Genomic DNA, 20,311 nt, shown 5'->3' on the forward strand with positions numbered 1-20,311 from the left:
AGAGGTCCCCACCCTGTCTGTTGTTGTTGTTGTTGGGGCTGTTTCGCGGGCAGTTTTTGTTTTTTGCTGCGGATTCTAGTATTTTTCTAGGGCCGGGGAGAATTAAAGAACAGCGGCTGTGGCTCGGCTGGCTTAGCTGGCGAGCTGTGGGGACGTTTTCCTTCGGGTATTTCTCCTCTGCATTTTCCAACAGCATTTGGGTATGTTATTTGTTACTCCTGTTCGGAGTATTGTTTTCTTTCTGTTTTCCAGTTCTTGGTTCTGCTTGGCTATTCGGCAGACTGAGGGAAATAGAGAAGGGAGGATAGTATATACTGTCCCAAAGTTTTGTTTTCAGTCTCCACCTGCTGGTCATGATTGGATATATACCCATTCGTAAAGATTAACCTCTACTGGTCTGGAGAAGCTAAAAGAAAGTAAATTAGCAGGTAAGAACCTAATTTCTCCTTGATTCCAATATAGCACTATAACATCTAACACATAAAATCTAATAGACCATTAATGATAAAACCCTACCCGCCCACCCTTCATCAATTATTCTATATAAAATATATTATACTATTATTATAAACATAATTATAAAAATTTCCTCCCCAAATCCTCCCTCCCCCCTGAATATGCATATAATAAATCTAAAAAAGAAAGAAAAATGATGCCTATTCATTACAATACTTTTCCAATGGCCCCCAAATCTTTACGAAATTATTATAATTCCCTTTTTGCAACGCTATTGCTCTTTCCATCTTAAAAATATGTCATAACTAATTCCACCAGAATGTGTAAAGATTATTGTAATTTTTCCAATTATTGATAATATGTTGAATGGCAACCCCTGTCATAATTAATAAAAGTTTGTAGTTGTGTGATGATATTTGACTCTTTTTTTCTCATAACCATTCCAAATAAAACAGTATCATAGGAGAGCGCAACATGGTTTTCCAATAAAGAATTTACTTGAGTCCAAATTGAATTTCAAAATAACTTAATACAGGGACAATAATAAAGTAGATGGTCCAATGTTTGGCCTGAAGACAGGGAGAGAGATCACCAGCTGCCAATTGGTATCCACCCTGAATAGCCCCCAAATTGAAGAATCTGCTCATTCTCTGTAAACTAGCCCAAACTTACAAGTTCTATCCTTGTCTTGCCCATCTTTTGAAGCAAGTCACTACTTTGCCAAGGCTGAAATGCATCAGTGCATCCCAGTGTCTGGAAATAAGGCCATGTCTTACCCCCTGTAATAAGACTCTTTAGGGTTACCAGACGTCCGAATTTTCCTGGACAGGTCCTCCTTTGTCCAGATTTTGAAAAGAAATCTGCGCATGTGCGGATGCCTTCCTGCCCAATGAAAAGGCAGTATGGAGAGAAAAGATAGGCAGAGTTGATGTAAGTGAGAAAGTGCTTATTGTATAGTGTACTTTTTAGCACTGTACATAGACAGCTGAATTACGTCGTAGCCATGCATGCCTTCTTGTCCAAACAGGCAATGGGAGGGCTGGGTTGGGGGCAGAGCTGGGGCATAATGGGGCGGGAATGGGTAGAAAGGGGCGGGTCTAGTGGTCCAGATTTTACTGACATAAAATCTGGTAACCCTATAAAAAACTGCCCTTCTAATGGCTGGATTTTACATGGCTTGTTAGTGCCCACTGAGTGTACCCTATTTTCACTTATATACCCCATGGGTTATACAATTTTTTTGCTTCCCAGCAGGTGGGATGCTGAAATACAGTTCCTATACAGTACTCCCCCCTTGAATACTGAGAGAGATAGAACACTAACACTAAGAGAGAGAGAACACTAACACTAAGAGAGACAGAACACTAACATTGAGCGAGAGAGAACACTAACATTGAGCGAGAGAGAACACTAACGCTGAGAGAGAGAGAACACTAAGACTAAGAGAGAGAGAGAACACTAAGACTAAGAGAGAGAGAGAAGACTAAGACTAAGAGAGAGAGAGAAGACTAAGACTAAGAGAGAGAGAGAAGACTAAGACTAAGAGAGAGAGAGAAGACTAAGACTAAGAGAGAGAGAGAAGACTAAGACTAAGAGAGAGAGAGAACACTAAGACTAAGAGAGAGATAACACTTGAACACTGAGAGAGACAGAACACTAACACTAAGAGAGAGAGAACATTAACAGTGAGAAAGAGAGAACACTAATACAATCTTGAAAACCCGTGAATACGTTTTTTCTTGGGGGAGACTGGAGAGGGCAGCGGGAGAGGTAGGAGAGAGCAGCCGGAGCGCCGGCAAGTGCAGGAAATCACTTGCTGTATGCTCCGACCGCCTCTTCCTGAACTAAATTTGGGCCTCACCAATCAGGAGCTGCGTGTCAAAGCAGCTCCTGATTGGATAAGGCCCGACTTAGTGCAGGAAGTGGCAGTCAGAGCATACAGCGAATGATTTCCTGCACTCACCGGCGCTCCGGCTGCTCTTTCCTGCCTCTCCAGCTGTCCTCTTCTTGTGGGCGGTTCGTGGTCAGAAAATACCGCGAATGACCGGAACCGCCAACCGTGAACGACTGGGGGAACACTGTATAGTATATGAATGCTCCACATACAGTACCTGCTAAGAGGTCCTGTTTTGTGAACTGCGACGTGGAAGGCAGTACACGGGTGTGGGGAATATACAGGTGTGGACTATCCATAAAAGCTTGATTTCTGCGGGTTATACATGGGTGCAAGTTATACCCGTGTCTGGGGTATTGAGCATGGGGCATTGACGCCATTTGTGAAAGCTTCAGGTTTGAAAATAATTCTACATGCAAAATGACACCAGCGCAAGGTTTTAAAATTATAACCAGGATTTATTGAATTATTGGTTCTATTTTCCCATTATTAGATCAAAAGAATAGCATAATTGCTTACGTTGCGCTCATGGGAGATCATCATCGTGGCCAAAGGCTGGCCTTCTCACAATGGTCTCGTCTTTCTATCTCATTACAGTCTATTATATAACTTTTGGTTTAGTGACATCATCAAGTTTGACGACCAATAACATTTCTATGGGTGGTCTTAAAGTTTAGACAAAGAAACATTCCTCCATGTTTAAAAGTTAGTCAAAGTTTCAGATGATTTCTGAATTAACATTAACATTCAAAAGAATTCACAATTATTAACATGGTAAATTCTCAGTCCTTCCATGCTGACAAGTTCTGAGCCTTAAAGGAAAAAAACTCCTAAGCTGACAGATTCAAATTGCACAGCCTTACACAGAAATCTTACTCAGGAGAAAAAGGGGGGGTTAAATCCCCCTCTCCTCTTCCTGAAGCATGGGCTTCCAATGCCCCCCTTCTCCCTATTCTTGAGACTGACTCTAATTACTTCCAGATGTTATGCTTAAGATTTTTTCTTAATGTTTCTGCTTATAAACATAAACCATTTATATTTCCACAATCATATCATCACATATTACATTCATGGGCCCCAAACATTCATAATTTCATTCATATTTTGGCCATTCATACTTCATACATTTTATATCTCAGTTTGGAATATGGAATCTGATATGCTTTTCCTAACTAGCCTGAGCACATCTGTTTTCAATTAGAACCACGAGGCTAAAGGCGGGAAGCTGAACAAAGAACAGAAACTATTCACTGGCACAAGATGCTGGCCTAAGACAGGACAGTCATAGTACATACAAAAGAACCTCCATGTAATCATGTAATCATGATTTCCACCATGATTTCCACCATGATTTAGTTCAACAGCAAAGTACACAAAAAAACACCATTCTTTTCCTTATATTAATCTTTAGTGTGTTTTTTTTCTCTGGCCTTAGCTACATTATATTTAAATGTTTTATTCACCTGTTTTTCGTACGCTTCTATTTGGGCGTGGTCCTTAACTGACACAGAATTGTCTCTAACTAGAATTACCCAGAACCATATGAAAAACTGGCGCTACAAAAATACTGCACTATCATGCTTCTGACATCCATTGCATCGTACCATAAACAGCACGCTAGCCACCACGCGCCACGCGCCATGCGCCACGACTCAGGTATATGCAAAAATATGGTAATTTAAGTGGGCAGTAGCCTCTCCTACCTGCTTAAATCACTATGAATTTTGACCCTGCAGGTGTTGGCACCCATATAGTTTGTAAGGTAGCTACTATTATTATATTCTAAGATGATCTTCTAGCTATTCGCTGTGCAAGTTTGACCATGCAACTTCTTTAACTATAGCATTCACCCTTTCTTAGTCTTAGCCTTGTCTACTGCACTAAGGAATAAGGATATCTTCCAGCTGTTGGCTATACAGAATTCATTTACGTGCAAGATATCCCTCATTTGCTTAAAACAATACTGTGTACATTGATTACCATTTATAACTGTTTTCATAAAAAGCTAATATCAAGCTTTTTTGTGTTAGCCTTACTTAATTTGGGAATTGAATTAAAACAATTTAACTTGTTGATCAACAATTTTTTTTAATACAGAATGAGCGCCTAAAGGCAGAACAGCTGGGATATATCAAGAATATTCTGATTGAGGCAAAGGAACAGGAGAGAGAACTGGCAAAAAAAGAAGTCGTAAATGGTGAACAAGTAGATGAAGCAATTAAAGAAAAATGGGAAACCATTAGAAATAATGAACAGCTTTTAGAAGGTGATAGATCTTTTGAAAAAACTTATCTAAATAGCTTTCTCATTTCTACTCTTGACCAACATTTTTTTTTTTTTTTAAATATCTTTATTCGTTTTTACATTATGCAAACAAGTGTACAATAATTCAAGTCATACTATACATTCTTCACTTGAAACTCTACATTCATTTTATACCATAAACTATCTCCCCTCCCTCCCTTTCCATATATTACCCCTCATAATGTCATAAAACCCACCCATCCCTCCTCCCCCCTACATATATTTAATGGGGATAAATATAATTATTTATTTATTATAATACTCAATTAATGGTCTCCACACCTCTTTAAATTTCTTATAATAACCTCTCTTGATTGCCAATGTTTTTTCCATTTCATACACCTGACAAACCGAACTCCACCAGAAACAATAATTCAATCCTCTATAGTCTTTCCAGTTATGTGTTACCGTATTTTCACGCATATAACGCGCGCGTTATACGCGTTTTTACCTACCGCGCATACCCCTCGCGCGCTATATGCGTGAGCGCGGTATACAAAAGTTTTAAAACATAGTTCCCACCCCGCCCGACGCCCGATTCACCCCCCCAGCAGGACCACTCGCACCCCCACCCCGAACGACCACTCGCACGCGCTCCCACCCGCACCCGCATCCACGATCGGAGCAAGAGGGAGCCCAAGCCCTCTTGCCCGGCCGACTCCCCGACGTCCGATACATCCCCCCCCCCCCGGCAGGACCACTCGCACCCCCACCCCGAACGACCGCTCGCACGCGCTCCCACCCGCACCCGCATCCACGATCGGAGCAAGAGGGAGCCCAAGCCCTCTTGCCCGGCCGACTCCCCGACGTCCGATACATCCCCCCCCCCCGGCAGGACCACTCGCACCCCCACCCCGAACGACCGCTCGCACGCGCTCCCACCCGCACCCGCATCCACGATCGGAGCAAGAGGGAGCCCAAGCCCTCTTGCCCGGCTGACTCCCCGACGTCCGATACATCCCCCCCTCCCCGGCAGGACCACTCGCACCCCCACCCCGAAGGACCGCCAACTTCCCGACAATATCGGGCCAGAAGGGAGCCCAAACCCTCCTGGCCACGGCGACCCCCTAACCCCACCCCGCACTACATTACGGGCAGGAGGGCTCCCAGGCCCTCCCGCCCTCGACGCAAACCCCCCCCCCCCCCAACGACCGCCCCCCCCAAGAACCTCCGACCGCCCCCCCCAGCCGACCCGCGACCCCCCTGGCGACCCCCCCACCCCCCTTCCCCGTACCTTTGGTAGTTGGCCGGACAGACGGGAGCCAAACCCGCCTGTCCGGCAGGCAGCCAACGAAGGAATGAGGCCGGATTGGCCCATCCATCCTAAAGCTCCGCCTACTGGTGGGGCCTAAGGCGCGTGGGCCAATCAGAATAGGCCCTGGAGCCTTAGGTCCCACCTGGGGGCGCGGCCTGAGGCACATGGGCCCAACCCGACCATGTGCCTCAGGCCGCGCCCCCAGGTGGGACCTAAGGCTCCAGGGCCTATTCTGATTGGCCCACGCGCCTTAGGCCCCACCAGTAGGCGGAGCTTTAGGATGGATGGGCCAATCCGGCCTCATTCCTTCGTTGGCTGCCTGCCGGACAGGCGGGTTTGGCTCCCGTCTGTCCGGCCAACTACCAAAGGTACGGGGAAGGGGGGTGGGGGGGTCGTGGGGATCGCCAGGGGGGTCGCGGGTCGGCTGGGGGGGCGGTCGGAGGTTCTTGGGGGGGGCGGTCGTTGGGGGGGAGGGGGTTTTGCGTCGAGGGCAGGAGGGCCTGGGATCCCTCCTGCCCGTAATGTAGTGCGGGGTGGGGTTAGGGGGTCGCCGTGGCCAGGAGGGTTTGGGCTCCCTTCTGGCCCAACTACCAAAGGTACGGGGAAGGGGGGTGGGGGGGTCGGGGGGGTCGCCAGGGGGGTCGCGGGTCGGCTGGGGGGGTGGTCGGAGGTTCTTGGGGGTGGCGGTCGTTGGGGGGAGGGGGGTTTGCGTCGAGGGCAGGAGGGCCTGGGATCCCTCCTGCCTGTAATGTAGTGCGGGGTGGGGTTAGGGGGTCGCCGTGGCCAGGAGGATTTGGGCTCCCTCCTGGCCCGATATTGTTGGGGAATCGGCGGTCCTTCGGGGGGGGGGAGGGATGTATTGGACGTCGGGGGGGGGGGCATCAGGCTTTCAGGATGGGGACAGACCTTCAAGGGGGGACAGTGCACGGAAGTCAGGGGGGGTGAACGGAGCGTCGGGACAGCACACGGAAAGTCAGGGCGGGCGAAAGGAGCGTCGGGCAGCATGCGCGGTATACCCGTGAGCGCGGTATACCAAAGTTTTTGTACATATCATCGTGATTTCTGCGCGCTATACCCGTGTGCGCGTTTTATACGGGTGCGCGTTATTTGCGTGAAAATACGGTATATGTAGGATGGCAACTCCTGTTAAAATCATTAACAGTTTGTTATTATTTGATGAAATTTGACTTTTGGCCCTCATAGACATTCCAAACAAAACTGTGTCATATGATAGGGCCACAGGATTCTCTAACATACAATTTATTTGACCCCAGATCAATTTCCAAAAATTATTAATAAAAGGACAATAAAATAATAAATGATCTAGAGTTCCAGCCTCAAGATGACAATGCCAACATCTATTAGACTTAGAGCAATCCAATTTTTGTAAGCGAACAGGGGTCCAGAGTGCTCTATGCAACAGGAAAAACCATGTTTGCCTCATAGACGCAGACATTGTACATCTTATCCTCCAAGACCAAATACGTGGCCATTGAGATGCATTAATTTGATGCTTAATCTCAATGCTCCAAATATCTCTAAGTACAGTCCTTGGTTTTTTATTTAAATATCCAGATAATGTTTTATACCACTGTGCGGCCTGGTAACCCATAAAATCTGCCTGGAAGCATAAGAATTCTAGAGTAAAATGAGTATTTAAAGACTTCCATTCAGGGAACCCTGCCTGAATAGCCTGCTTCAATTGCAACCACTTATAACTTTGTTTTTTATTAAGTCCAAATTTATGTTGCAATTGTGAAAACTCCAGCAGCTTACCATCATTAATAACATCATCTAAAGTACGTATTCCTGCTTCAATCCAATCCTTCCAGACAATCATAAAACCGCCTATTTGTATCTTGGAGTTCAGCCATATATTTTGACAAGTAGATTTTTGAATAGTAATAGGAGTTAAGTTGTTTACATACTTTAATGTTGTCCATGTGTCCATTAATATCCTATTGGTTTTCCTTATTCTAGGCATTTTAATGCTAAGCAGATGACGAAGCCTGATAGGAGACATGAGCTGCCACTCCAACCATAACCAACATTTTTTTAAGCTGTAGAGTGCAGTGTAACTAGACGTATTGGTTCCAGAGAAAAATGGAATATTAATAAATTAACATGCGTAGTATTGTCAGATATGGATTATTTGTACAATTCTATCACAGGCCTTATCTGTAGTGTTTTTCTTTCCTCTCTGCACCAGTAAGATCATTTTGTGTCTGTCCTGTGCATGCTTAATTTCTGCCACAAAATGCAAAAACTCACACATACTAGAGCTGAAATTTCAGCATTAATGATCACACTTAAAAGGATCTTCAGAATGCCACCCAAGCAATATAGCTCAGTGTGGCAGCACTCCTCATTGATCCTCTAAAGTGTGGTATCATAACTTTCTTTAAATTCTCTTAAATACTTTTTTTCTTTAGCACTCTCCAGACCAGTAGAGGTTAATCTTTACGAATGGGTATATATCCAATCATGACCAGCAGGTGGAGACTGAAAACAAAACTGTGGGACAGTATATAATATACTCCCTTCTCTATTTACCTCAGTCTTCTTTCAGTCTCCAGCAGGTGTTGAGTGATCTGTACCCATCTCCCTTGGTAGGGCTGTTGGAATTTGTTTAGGGGGTTTCTAGTCCCTGTTTTTGGCCGGACAGAGCTTGGGCGGGCCCTGTTTGGGGGTCCGTCCGACCTCGGGGGTGTCAAACCCGGCGGGTCTCGAGCGGGGTCCCTCCCCCCACTTCCTCCACCTCCCCACATTTTTTTAGAGGAGCCTCAGCAGTAAGCCTTGCCCCCTAAATCAAGCAAGGCATATTGCTTCGAGAGCCTGTAGAGTCTGTTCTGTAAAAAAAAAAAAAATCCTGAGGTAGTGCCGGTCTGAAGGGTTGTTTCCCTTTAAGAAAACTGTATTTTACTGTATTTTTTCATCTAACCGGCACTTTTTTCTAGCTAGGTCGCGTATGGAACAATTGTGCCCTTCTCCGGGGGAGGGGGACACAATTAGGTCCAGCCGCGAGGCACTCGCGGCCGGCCTGAACTCGGCGGTTTGGGTCGGTGAGGTGGTGGAGCTCCGTCGGCAGCGGCTGCAGGCGCCCAGAGCTCCCCGCCGATGGTGCCTCGCGAGTCGGCTGGGAGCAGTGGGGAAGCCCGGTCTTCCCCAACCGCCCACGGAGAGATTCCCCGAAGGATTCCCTCTCAGCTGATTTTTTGACAGCTGATGCCGACTTGCCTGTTTTAGCGGCTGGGACTGTTCAGCCTTCTCAGCCGCTACAGGCCATGGAGGGAGCATTTTTGGCGGGAACTTCGCCATTTTCTCTGTCTGGCCCCTCCATTTTGTCTGCAACCTCAGGTGACCTTCCCCCTGTATTGCAAACACAGGGGCAGGTTTCAGCAGGGACCCCTGCTGGGGCAGGGAGTCCCTGGGGACCCCCAGGGGTTTTTTGTCCCCAATTTAATTTCTTTCTTTGTGCAGACAATTGGGGGTCCCACGTGCACCTGGGGGGTTTCGGGGGTGGTTTTTCCCTCCGCGCCCCCTATGGCTTGCCTCCCTCTTTTCGTTTGGCGTCCCCTCTTCCTCCTCCCTCATCCAAGCGCCCGCGGCGGGGCTTAGATTGCGAATTGGTGGTTGGAGGAGCGTGTTGGCATGGTTGAGGACCTGGCTGCTTTGGCGAGCTTCCAGGATCCTCTAGAGGGGACGCCCGCTGGCAGCGGGGCGGCGGTTTTCCCGTCTTCCAGAGCAGATGCGTCCGTGATGCGCTTTTTATTCAGAGGGATGAGCTTTTAGACCTGATGTAGCAGGTCTCCTTGGTGCTGCATTTTCGAAGTTGCGGCACCGGAGACCCCGCATATGGGGGCCCCTCTGCTTCAGGGGGGTCTGTCCTGTTTCCCGCTCTTTTCCTGTGCATCAGGATTTTCGGGATTTTGTGTTGGTGCAGTGGCCTACGGGCGCCGTTTCATTTGGTGTGCGCCTTGGCTCATGGGTATCCCATCCCGGAGGGGGATAGGGCTACCTTACTTACGCCAATGGGGGACGCGGTGGTCTCGGCACTTCCTAAGCGGCATACCGTGCCTGTTATGGACGGATCTGCTCTTAGGGTCTCTGAGGAGCGTACGTTAGAGACACTTCTTATGTATAATTTTGATGTCTCTGCCTTGGGGGTCCCGGCAGCTATTTGTGTGGGGCTGGTGGCTCGCACCGTGTTTCGGTGGTCTGAGCATGTCCTGGATCGTGAGTCTGATGACTGGTCCTTAGTGGATCTGGAGTAGGTGAAGTTTGAGATGACTGCCTCGTTCCTCTCGGTTGTTCTTTGTGACTTGGTGCTGCTAAGTCTGGGTCTTTTGGTGGCCGCACGCTGTACCTTGTGGCTTCGCGCTTGGTCGTCGGTTGCCGCGTCCAAAACTGAACTTCCCAAAATTTCCCTTTCGGGGGTTGTTTTTTGTTTAGAGAGGACTTAGATCCGGTGGTTCAGACTCTGACGGACCCGGAGGTGCCCCGTCTGCCTGAGGACCGTGCCCGCCCGGCTTCTCGGGTTGGCATTGCCCGGGGGCGTCTGCGGGAATTTCGCAAGTTTGGCCTGGGGCATGGGACTGCTTCTTTCCAGGCTTCCGGTTTTTCCCCGGGGTCGGTTGGCTTAGCGCATGCAGTCTTTTTCAGGGGGCCCGTCGGGGGGCTGGGAGTTTACCCCCCGGTTCCCCTGCTGCCCGTCCTGCGCGATGTCTCTTTGCCGGCGCCCCCTTTGGTTCCCGGGGGTGCCCGGCTTCGCAACTTGTTTCCAAAGTGGGCCAAGATCACGTCCGATCAGTGGGTCCTGGTGGTGGTGCGGGACGGTTATGTACTTGAATTTTATCCGCTCTCTGCCGGATCATATCTAGCCTTTCCATGTCAGGTGGCATGGGAGACGCTAGCCTTTCGCCAGACCCTTCAGCGCTTGCTAGATCTCTAAGCAGTTGTCCAGTGTCCCCTCAGGAGTGCGGTATCGGCTGGTACGCCATTTCCTTTATGGGGCCCTAAAGGGAGGGGACCTTTCGGCCCATCCTTGGTTTAAACTGAGGTCAACAGGACTCTCAGAATTCCCTTTTATTCGCATGGACACACTGCAGTCTGTCCTTCTGGCGGTTCAGCCGGGGGAGTTCCTGACTTCTCTCGCTCTGGCGGAGGCCTACTTGCCTGTTTCCATTCGGGCCGCTCCTCAGCTCTTTCTTTGCATGGCGATATTGGGTCTGCACTATCAGTTCTGGGTGCTTCCCTTGGGCCTGGCCACGACTCCCCGGACGTTCGCCAAGTTGATGGTGGTCGTCACGGTGGCATTGCAGTCAGAGGGCATTCTGGTGCACCCCTTCTGGGATGACTGGTTGTTTCGGGCGAAGTCGTTGCAGGAGAGCGCCTGAGTTACGGCTCGGGTGGTTGAGTTTCTCCGGTCGCTGGGCTGGGTGGTCAACCTTTCCAAGAGTCGGTTGGTCCCCGCTCAGTATCTGGAGTACCTTGGAGTTCTGTTCGACACCTCCTTGGGGAAGGTCTTCCTTCCAGAGGCCCGGGTAAGCAAATTTGCAATCTCAGATTCGCCTTCTTTTGGTGTCCCGGTGTCCTCGGGCGCAGGATTTCCTCCAAGTCTTGGAGTCGATGGCAGCGTTCCTGGATGTTGTGTGGTGGGCCCACATGTCTCTTCAGTATGCTCGGCTCCGTAGATGGTCACCCCAGTGGCTCAGTTTGGAGGTCCCTGTCCCTCTGTGAGGCTTGACGCGCTGCAGTCTTCTTTGGTGGCTCCAGACCTCTCATCTGGTCCAGAGGATGAGTCTGGACCTATCGCAGTGGACGGTGCTTCTCTCGGATGCCAATCTCCTCGGTTGGGGGGGCTCAGTGTCTAGGGGCACCTGGTCCATGGAGGAGGCATCCTGGTCAATCAACATGTTGGAGACCAGAGCCGTCCCTCTGGCGCTATTAGCCTTCCGCTCCCGCTTGAGGGGCAAGTCGGTCAGAGTCCGGTCTGACAATGCCACGGCGGTGGCTTATGTCAATCGTTGAGGCACCAAGAGCGCTCAGGTGGCGGAGGAGGCGGCTCGGCTCATGCTTTGGGGCGGAGTCACGCCTTCTGGACCTCTCGGCCTCTCACATGGCCGGGGTAGAGGTTGTTCAGGGCGAACTTCCTCAGTCACATCTTAGATCACAGAGAGTGGTGTCTCAGCCCTGTGGCTCTTCAGTTGATAATGCCGGCTTGGGGTCAGTCCCTGAGGGACCTGTCGGCCTTGAGTGGCAAGGCCAAGGTGTTCCGCTTCTTCAGTCATCGCAGGGATGGACTGGCCTAGGGTCTGGATGCTCTGGTTCAACCATGGCCAACAGAGGGGCTGTTGTGCAGGTTCCCTCCGTGGCCATTAGTGGGCAGAGTTCTTCTCTGCATTGTTCGCCATCCGGGTCTGGGGGTTCTGGTGGCTCCAGATTGGCCTCGACATCCGTGATACGCAGATCTGGTGACACTCTGGTGGCGGATCCTCTTCCTCTGCCTCCCTTGGACGACCTTCTGACGCAGGGTCCCATTCCCATGTTCGACCCGTCTCCCTTCTGTCTTACGGCTTGGCTTTTGAAAGGGGTCGCCTTGGTAAGAAGGGGTATTCAGATAGGGTGATTTCTACACTCTTGGGGTCCTGGAGGCTTTCTACCTCTCAGGCTTCTGTGTGGATTTGGCTCTTCTTTGAGGGGTGGTGCCAGGTGCGGAGAGTGTTCTCTCTTCGCGTTTCTGTGCCTAACTTCTTAGTGTTCTTGCAAGATGGCATGGATAGAGGCCTGGCTTCGGCTTCTCTCCGGGTTCAGCTTGTGGCCTTGTCAGCCTTTCAGGGGTTTGTGACGGGTCAGCGTTTGACAGCCATTCCTGATGTGATTCGCTTTTTGCGGGCGGCCAAGGTGCTCAGGCCTCCCGTGCGGTCCTCTATTCCCTCTTGGAATCTCAGTCTGGTTCTCTCTATTCTGATGCACCCGCCCTTCGAACCGTTGGGCGGCTGCTCTTTGAAGGACCTTCCTCTGAAGACGGTCTTTTTGGTGGACATTTCTTCCGCTAGGCGTGTTTCTGAGCTACATGCTTTCTCTTGTAGGGCTCCCTTCTTGGAGTTTTCTAGGGAGCAGGTTGTCTTGAGGCCTGTTCCTTCCTTTTCTGCCAATAGTAGTTTTTCCTTTTCATGTCAATCAATCTGTGGTCCTCCCGGTCTTGGGTAGTTGGGAGGGCTCTTCTGAGCAAAGTCAGCTGAGCATGTTGGATGTTGGTCGGGTCCTTCGCTCTTATGTGCACCGGACCCAGGAGATCAGGAAATAAAATCATCTCTTTGTCCTTCTGACTGGTCCTCTTAGGGGGGCTGGCGCTTCTAGGGCTACTATTGCATGCTAGATCAAGGAGACTTTTGCTTCCGCTTCTCTTCTGGGGCAGCAGCCAGTTCCGGAGTTTCTCAAAGCTCATTCTACTCGGGGTCAGGCGGCTTCTTGGGCTGAGTCTTCGCTCGTGCCTCCAGTGGACATTTGTACGGCTGCGGTTTGGTCTTCCTTGTATTCCTTTGTCAGACTCTTTCGGGTAGATGTTCTGGCGCGTCAGGACGCGGTGTTCGGTGTGTGTGTTCTGGTGTCGGCCCTTCGGGGGTCCCGCCCGTGTGAGGGACTGCTTTGGTACGTCCCATTCGTAAAGATTAACCTCTACTGGTCTGGAGAGTGCTAAAGAAGGAGAAATTAGGTTCTTACCTGCTAATTTACTTTCTTTTAGCTTCTCCAGACCAGTAGAGGTCCCCACCCTGTCTATTGTTGTTGTTGTGCTTGGGGCTGTTTCGCGGGCAGTTTTTTGTTTTTTGCTGTGGGTTCCAGTATTTTTCTAGGGCCGGGGAGAATTAAAGAACAGCGGCTGTGGCTCGGCTGGCTTAGCTGGCGAGCTGTGGGACATTTTCCTTCTGGTATTTCTCCTCTGCATTTTCCAACAGCATTTGGGTATGTTATTTGTTACTCCTGTTCGGAGTATTGTTTTCTTTCTGTTTTCCAGTTCTTAGTTCTGCTTGGCTATTCGGCAGACTGAGGTAAATAGAGAAGGGAGTATAATATATACTGTCCCACAGTTTTGTTTTCAGTCTCCACCTGCTGGTCATGATTGGATATATACCCATTCGTAAAGATTAACCTCTACTGGTCTGGAGAAGCTAAAAGAAAGTAAATTAGCAGGTAAGAACCTAATTTCTCCATTTTTATCATTACTATCGTAATTTTTATCTTATTATAACTATGTTTGAACTTGGCTTCAATTGCTGCTGTTGCACCAGCCCCACCGACGCGTTTCAATCTTTCATCAGGGTTGGGGATAATGCCGGAGCCAGCCTGAAATGGCTTAGCCTTATAAAACAAACCGCTGTAGCTCTTAAGAGCTGGCTCCGGCATTATCCCTGAACCTGATGAAAGATTGAAACGCGTCGGTATCAATTGAAGCTAAGTTTACATGTAGTTATACTGCAATAAGATAAAATCACGATAATAATGATAAAAATAAAAAGTATTAAGAGAATTAAAAGAAAGTTGTGATACCACACTTTAGAGGATCAATGAGGAGTTGCCACACTGAGCTATATTACTTGGGTGGCGTTCTGAAGATCCTTTTAAGTGTGATCATTAATACTGAAATTTTAGCATGTGTGTGTGGTTTTGCACTTTACGGAATTTTTGTTAAAGCCAAATCTAGGTAGTTTCTGCCACAGGCATAAAATATTCTGCCTTTGCTATTTTTATCTGATCAGACCTGCGTTCTCAAATAAGTGATTTGGACAAGAAAATTATGGAAAAACAGACCGAGAAGGAGTACTGGTTGGACTACAAGAATGTTGGGAGTAAGGATCATGCTAAACAAATACAGCTTCTAGAGGCTGAAATCTGTAAGATTAAAGAGATCTTTGAGGAAATAAAAGGTAAGTTTTTCAGTTTGTACAATCTCAGTTGAACTTTTAAACAATTATGGTAGTTGTCACTTACCCCTTTCCCCACCATGATCAGTGAGGTTCTTTTGAGCACTACTGTGTTATGCTTGTTACAAGCACCTAGATTTCACTTTGATATGTGGTTTATATCATATCTACAGAACCATTTCTGCATCATCCGCACTTCCTCTTCCTTATCTGTTCCGTTTTCTTTACCAATGAGTATGCCTCAGGGAACTGTTTTGACCCCTGCCCTATATAATATTGCCTACCTTTCTTTTTTTTTTAAATTTTTTCCATGGACTTCATCCTAAACCTTGATTCCATTTATACTTTTCCTTGTTTTATCTCGGTTCCTAGCCTAGTTTGTATATCTTACTGCCCCCACCCCCTTTTAAACAAAACCGTAGCGCAGTTATTAGCCACAGCAGAAACAGCACCAATGCTCGTGGAATTCCTATGAGCGTCAGAGCTGATACCGTTGCGGCCAGCGCTAAAAAACGCACTATAGTTTTGTAAAAGGGTGGGTGAGAGTGCATTCCATGCTTTGTCCAGAATAATGTGTTAATGTTAATCTAAACTGCTCTTTTTTATGCTTCATATCCTGAGTTAAAATATACCCTTAGCATGTCAAGTGAATAGTAATTTTATCCTAATCTGTGGAAGTGAATTGATATACTGTATTTTGCTTTCTATTATATGATTATTCAGAAAATTTTGAGATAAAATTTTATTGTGCTTATAAGCTTGTTTATTTTCAGTAGACATAAACTCAGTCATCCTTTTGCTCTTCTCAAAGAACATTTTAGTAAAACTTTGGAATCCATGAAAAATGATATAGCAAGACTTGCAGAGAAACGAATGGATGCAAAAAAGGAACGAGCTAGTGAGGTATACTCCTATTTTTTTTTTTTTTTTTTCTATTTGTTTCATCATCTTTATTTGGGTGGTTAATTCCTTTCGACTGAGATTTAGAATATTTGCTTCTCAGATAAGAAAAGTTAAATGTGGCATACTCATACACCAGCAACCGAAGTGCCCTGTGCAGACCCGGCAAGCTTAAAAATGGTGTCAGATCAAAAGCGCGCCGGGACAAAGGCGCGCCCAGACAATTGAGCGCTGTGCGCGCTGCCGTACCACTCTAAATTACTGTTTTTAGGGCTCCGATGGGGGGGCGTGGGGGGGAACCCCCCCACTTTACTTAATACACATCCGCCGCATTGTGGGGGGTTGTAACCCCCCACATTTTACTGAAAACTTCACTTTTTCCCTGTTTTTAGGGAAAAAGTTCAGTTTACAGTAAAATGTGGAGGGTTACAACCCCCCAAACTCCCCATAACGCCGGCGCGATGTCTATTAAGTAAACTGGGAGGGTTCCCCAACAAAACCCCCTGTCGGAGCACCTAAAAACTGTAATTTAGAGTGGCGCTGCGCTCAATTGTCGGCGCGCGCTTTTGTCTTTCCTGCCGTTGTCTATGAACCTTAAAAATAGGTGTTTCTTTTTTTAATTCTATGAAGACATACTCCTTGTTATTCCAGGACAAGCAGGCATGATATTCTCACATGTGGGTGACGTCATCTACGGAGCCCCAGCGCGGACAGCTTTTCAAGCAAACTTGATTGAAGTTTCAAGTTTGCACACTGTACCACGCATGTGCTAGCCTTCCAGCCCACTAGAGGGCACATCTCCACCTCGTGGTCCTCAGTTCAATTTCATCCGCGGAGCCAGAAGCCCTGTGGAAAATTGTGCTCTTCAATTTGCCTTCTGTCGCTGCGGCTGTGTCCTGTTTTCGACGCGGTCGCTGCGTTTTTCTTTGTTCTTTTGTTGATTTCTTTCAGTTTTCGTTGAAAAAAAAAAAAAAAAAATTTTGTTTTTCTTCCGTCGCTCCGGGGGCTCCCGGTAGCCGCGGCCGTGGGACCTCGTCTGTTCCCGGCCGCTTTTTGGGCCCATGTCCCGTCCTGTGACGGGCTTTAAAAAGTGCAGTCGGTGCGACCGACTCTTGTCCATCACAGACCCTCACCGGTGCTGTTTGCGGTGCTTGGGCCCTCATCACCCGACTGACTCTTGTTCCCGGTGTGCCACTTTTCAGAAAAGGGCTCTCAAATGCCGCCGGGCCCGCATGGCGGAACTTTTCGCCGTTGATTCCCCGACCGGGAAGGCCTCGAGTTCGGCCTCGGCTTCGGCCCCGGCCTTGACCTCGGCCTCGGGGCCCCTCGACTTCGCCACTTTCTTCGGTCCCATCGAAGCCTGTTGCCTCGTCCAAGCCTGCCTCGGGTAAGTCTTCACTTCCCTCCTCAGCTCCGGGATCGACCAAGAAGCCATCCTCGGGCTCCTCGACGGCGGGAGGGTCTTCCTCCGCCCAGCCCAAGGTATCCAAATCGATTGCCCCGAGGGAATACTAGAGACCGAGGTCGCCCTCCAGTGAGCATCGACCGGACTTGGTGCTGCCGCCTGGGATGGGGATCCCGGCGTTCCAGGACTTGCTCCGGGCTTTGATCGCCTCGGAGCTGTCCGAGGCCATTGAGCACCTGCAGCAGGCTTCGGCCTCGACTGCATCGGTCTCGGCTGCCCCGCAGTTGGCGACCTCGGTCTCGGGTACTGTGGCTTCGGGCCCCGAGGCTCTCGTACTACCTCGACCCCGGCTTTGCCCTCGGACCCGGCATCGGTGGTCCAGCCTGAGCGTAGCGTGCGGCCCCGTGACAGGATGCGCTGGGTGCGGAGGATCTCGTCCACTTCTTCCTCGAGGTCCTCGCGAGGCTCCTCGCCTTCGGGCCGTCCGAGGAAGGCCAAGCGATCTCGGGCCTCGCCTCGGAGGCGCGGTCGCTCGTCGCCGCTCGGGGGCGAGACCTTACAGTTCTCGGAGCTCCGCCTGGATAACCCTAGTCTTTTTCGCTCCCCTGTCAGAGAGAGTTCCCGGGCCTCCTCGCCGGGGCGGAAGGGACGGGCCTCGGTACCTCGTACCCCGGGGGGTTCCCCCAAGAGTTCCTACAGGCATGACCGGTCCCCGACCCCCTCGAGGTCCCGGGAGCGAGCCTCATGGGGATCGGGGTCGGGTAGAGAGCCGAGGTACTCCCGCGAGGCCTCCCCCTTCTGCTCGGCAGGGAGATCTCGGACCCCTTCTCCGCCTGCCAGACCTTCGTCATTCTCCAGGTTTGTGCAGGATATGGCGGGTGCTTTGGGCTTGGACTTGTTGGCAGGTTCCCATTACACCAAAGAGTTTTTGGAGGAGCAGGATCTTCCTACTCCCCCAAGGGAATCCCCTCGCCTTCCGCTGAATAAGGTCCTTCATCAGACCTTCCTCAGGAATTTGGAAGCCCCTCTTACGGTCACGGTGGTGCCGTCTAAGATGGAGTCGAAATACCGGACCATTCCTCCTAAGGGGTTCGAGAGGGCACAACTCTCTCACCAATCGCTCCTGGTGGAGTCGGCGCTCAAGAGGACGCAACCTTCCAGGGTGTCTGCAGCGGTCCCGCCTGGGAGGGAAGGGCGAATCCTCGACAAATTTGGTCATCGCCTCTACGCTAACTCTCTGATGGCGACGAGGGTCCTAAATTACGCCTTTGCATTTTCTTCGTACTTGCGTAACATGGTGAAGGACCTCCCCAGTTATCGGGACGTCATACCTGATTCCCATAGGGACAGGTTCGTCACCTTTATGTCAAATCTCTCTCAACTGCGCCTGTACCTATTCCATGCTGTGTACGACGCCTTTGAACTCGCCTCGAGGGTATCGGCCTGTGCGGTGGCTATGCGCCGGCTGGCGTGGCTCCGTACCCTCGAGATGGACCCCAACTTGCAGGAGCGTTTGGCAAATTTGCCCTGCGTGGGTTCTGAGTTGTTTGACGACTCCTTGGAGGCGGCAACCAAACGTCTGTCGGAGCAGGAGCGCTCTCTTGCCTCCCTGGTCCGCCCTAAACCTAGGGCCCCGCTGCAAAAACCTTTTCGGCAACCCCCGAGAAGATACCCGCAGAAATCTACGCCGGCCTTTCTCGAGACCTCCGCCCCGACGCCCACCCCAACAGGGTAGGGGAGGTCAGTCTAAACCCCCAGCGCAGGGAGCGTCCAAGCCGGCGCCGTCCTTTTGACGGGATGTGCGGTTGGGGGCGGGCCCCCTCCGCAGTATCGCCGGACCCCCTCCCCATCGGGGGTTGACTCAGGTCCTTTTACGGGGCTTGGACCGAGATTACATCCGACGCATGGGTGCTCCGGACCATCTCCGAGGGCTATTCGCTCAACTTCTTAGCGCAGCCTCCAGACATGCCACCCAGCGCTTGCCCGTCCAATCGGAGCCAGTTGGCCCTTCTCCTGGTCGAGGCCAGGGCCTTGTTGAGCCTATGGGCAGTGGAGCTTGTCCCTCTCGACCAGCGGGGCTGGGGTTTTTACTCCCGTTACTTTTTGGTCCCGAAAAAGACCGGGGATTTGTGCCCCATTTTGGACCTCCGGAAGCTCAACAAGTTCCTGGTCCGGGAGAAGTTCCGTATGTTATCGCTTCCGGTTTGGTACCCCCTGTTGGAGGAAGGGGATTGGATGTGCTCCCTGGACTTGAAGGAAGCATATACCCATGTTCCGGTGCATCCCGCTTTCCGCAAGTTCTTACGGTTCCAAGTGGGAGATTTGCACCTTCAGTATCGGGTCCTTCCCTTTGGTCTGGCGTCGTCCCCTCGGGTATTCACAAAATGTATGGTGGTAGTCGCGGCGGCCCTGCACTCTCGGGGGCTACAGGTCTTTCCCTACCTGGACGATTGGCTGATCAAGGCCCCGACCAAGGAGGGAGTTATCTTAGCGACCCAACAGACTATCATCTTACTTCAATGTCTAGGGTTCGAAGTGAACTTTCCCAAGTCTCAGTTGTGCCCGGCTCAGTCTCTCCAGTTTATCGGAGCCGTGCTGGACACGGTTCGCCTCCGCTCTTTCCTCCCCCCTCCTCGGCGGGAGGCCTTGCTTCGGTTAGGTCGCCATGTTTTGAGGCGATCCGTGGTGTCGGCTCAGCGTATGATGATCCTTCTGGGCCACATGGCATCGACGGTCCACGTCACTCCCTTCGCCCGCTTGCATCTGAGGCTTCCTCAGTGGACTCTGGCCTCTCAATGGCGGCAGGATCGCGACCCAGTCTCTTGTCCGATAACAGTGACTCCTTCTTTGAGACGCTCGTTGGTGGACCAACTCTTCCAGTCTTTCAGGGGGTTTGCTGTTTCTCGTTCCTCCGTGTCGCAAGGTCCTGACCACGGACTCCTCGGAGTACGCGTGGGGGGCACATCTCGACGGTCTGCGAACGCAGGGTCTATGGTCGGCCAAGGACCGTCTTTGTCACATCAATGTGTTGGAGCTTCGTGCCATTTTTCTGGCTGCTCGAGCTTTCTGCCACCTACTGCACGATCAAGTAGTGCTCGTGCGGACGGACAACCAGGTGGCGATGTATTATGTAAACAAGCAAGGGGGGACGGGCTCTTGGTCCCTATGTCAGG

General features: G+C 50.1%; 1 protein-coding gene across 3 annotated transcripts in view; it reads left to right on the top strand.

Annotated features, from left to right (window-relative positions):
* The window catches only part of CCDC83 (coiled-coil domain containing 83), a 104,384-nt gene that overhangs the window by 26,285 nt on the left and 57,788 nt on the right, over positions 1-20,311 (top strand). For all 3 annotated transcript variants that reach the window (XM_033948932.1, XM_033948934.1, XM_033948933.1), the window contains exons 4-6: positions 4,448-4,616; positions 14,669-14,836; positions 15,645-15,736. In XM_033948932.1, coding sequence (XP_033804823.1) covers positions 4,448-4,616; positions 14,669-14,836; positions 15,645-15,736 — 429 coding nt within the window. The remainder of the gene's footprint in view (positions 1-4,447; positions 4,617-14,668; positions 14,837-15,644; positions 15,737-20,311) is intronic.

This window comes from Geotrypetes seraphini, chromosome 6 (genome assembly GCF_902459505.1).
Source record: "Geotrypetes seraphini chromosome 6, aGeoSer1.1, whole genome shotgun sequence".
Taxonomy (NCBI): Eukaryota; Metazoa; Chordata; class Amphibia; order Gymnophiona; family Dermophiidae; genus Geotrypetes; species Geotrypetes seraphini.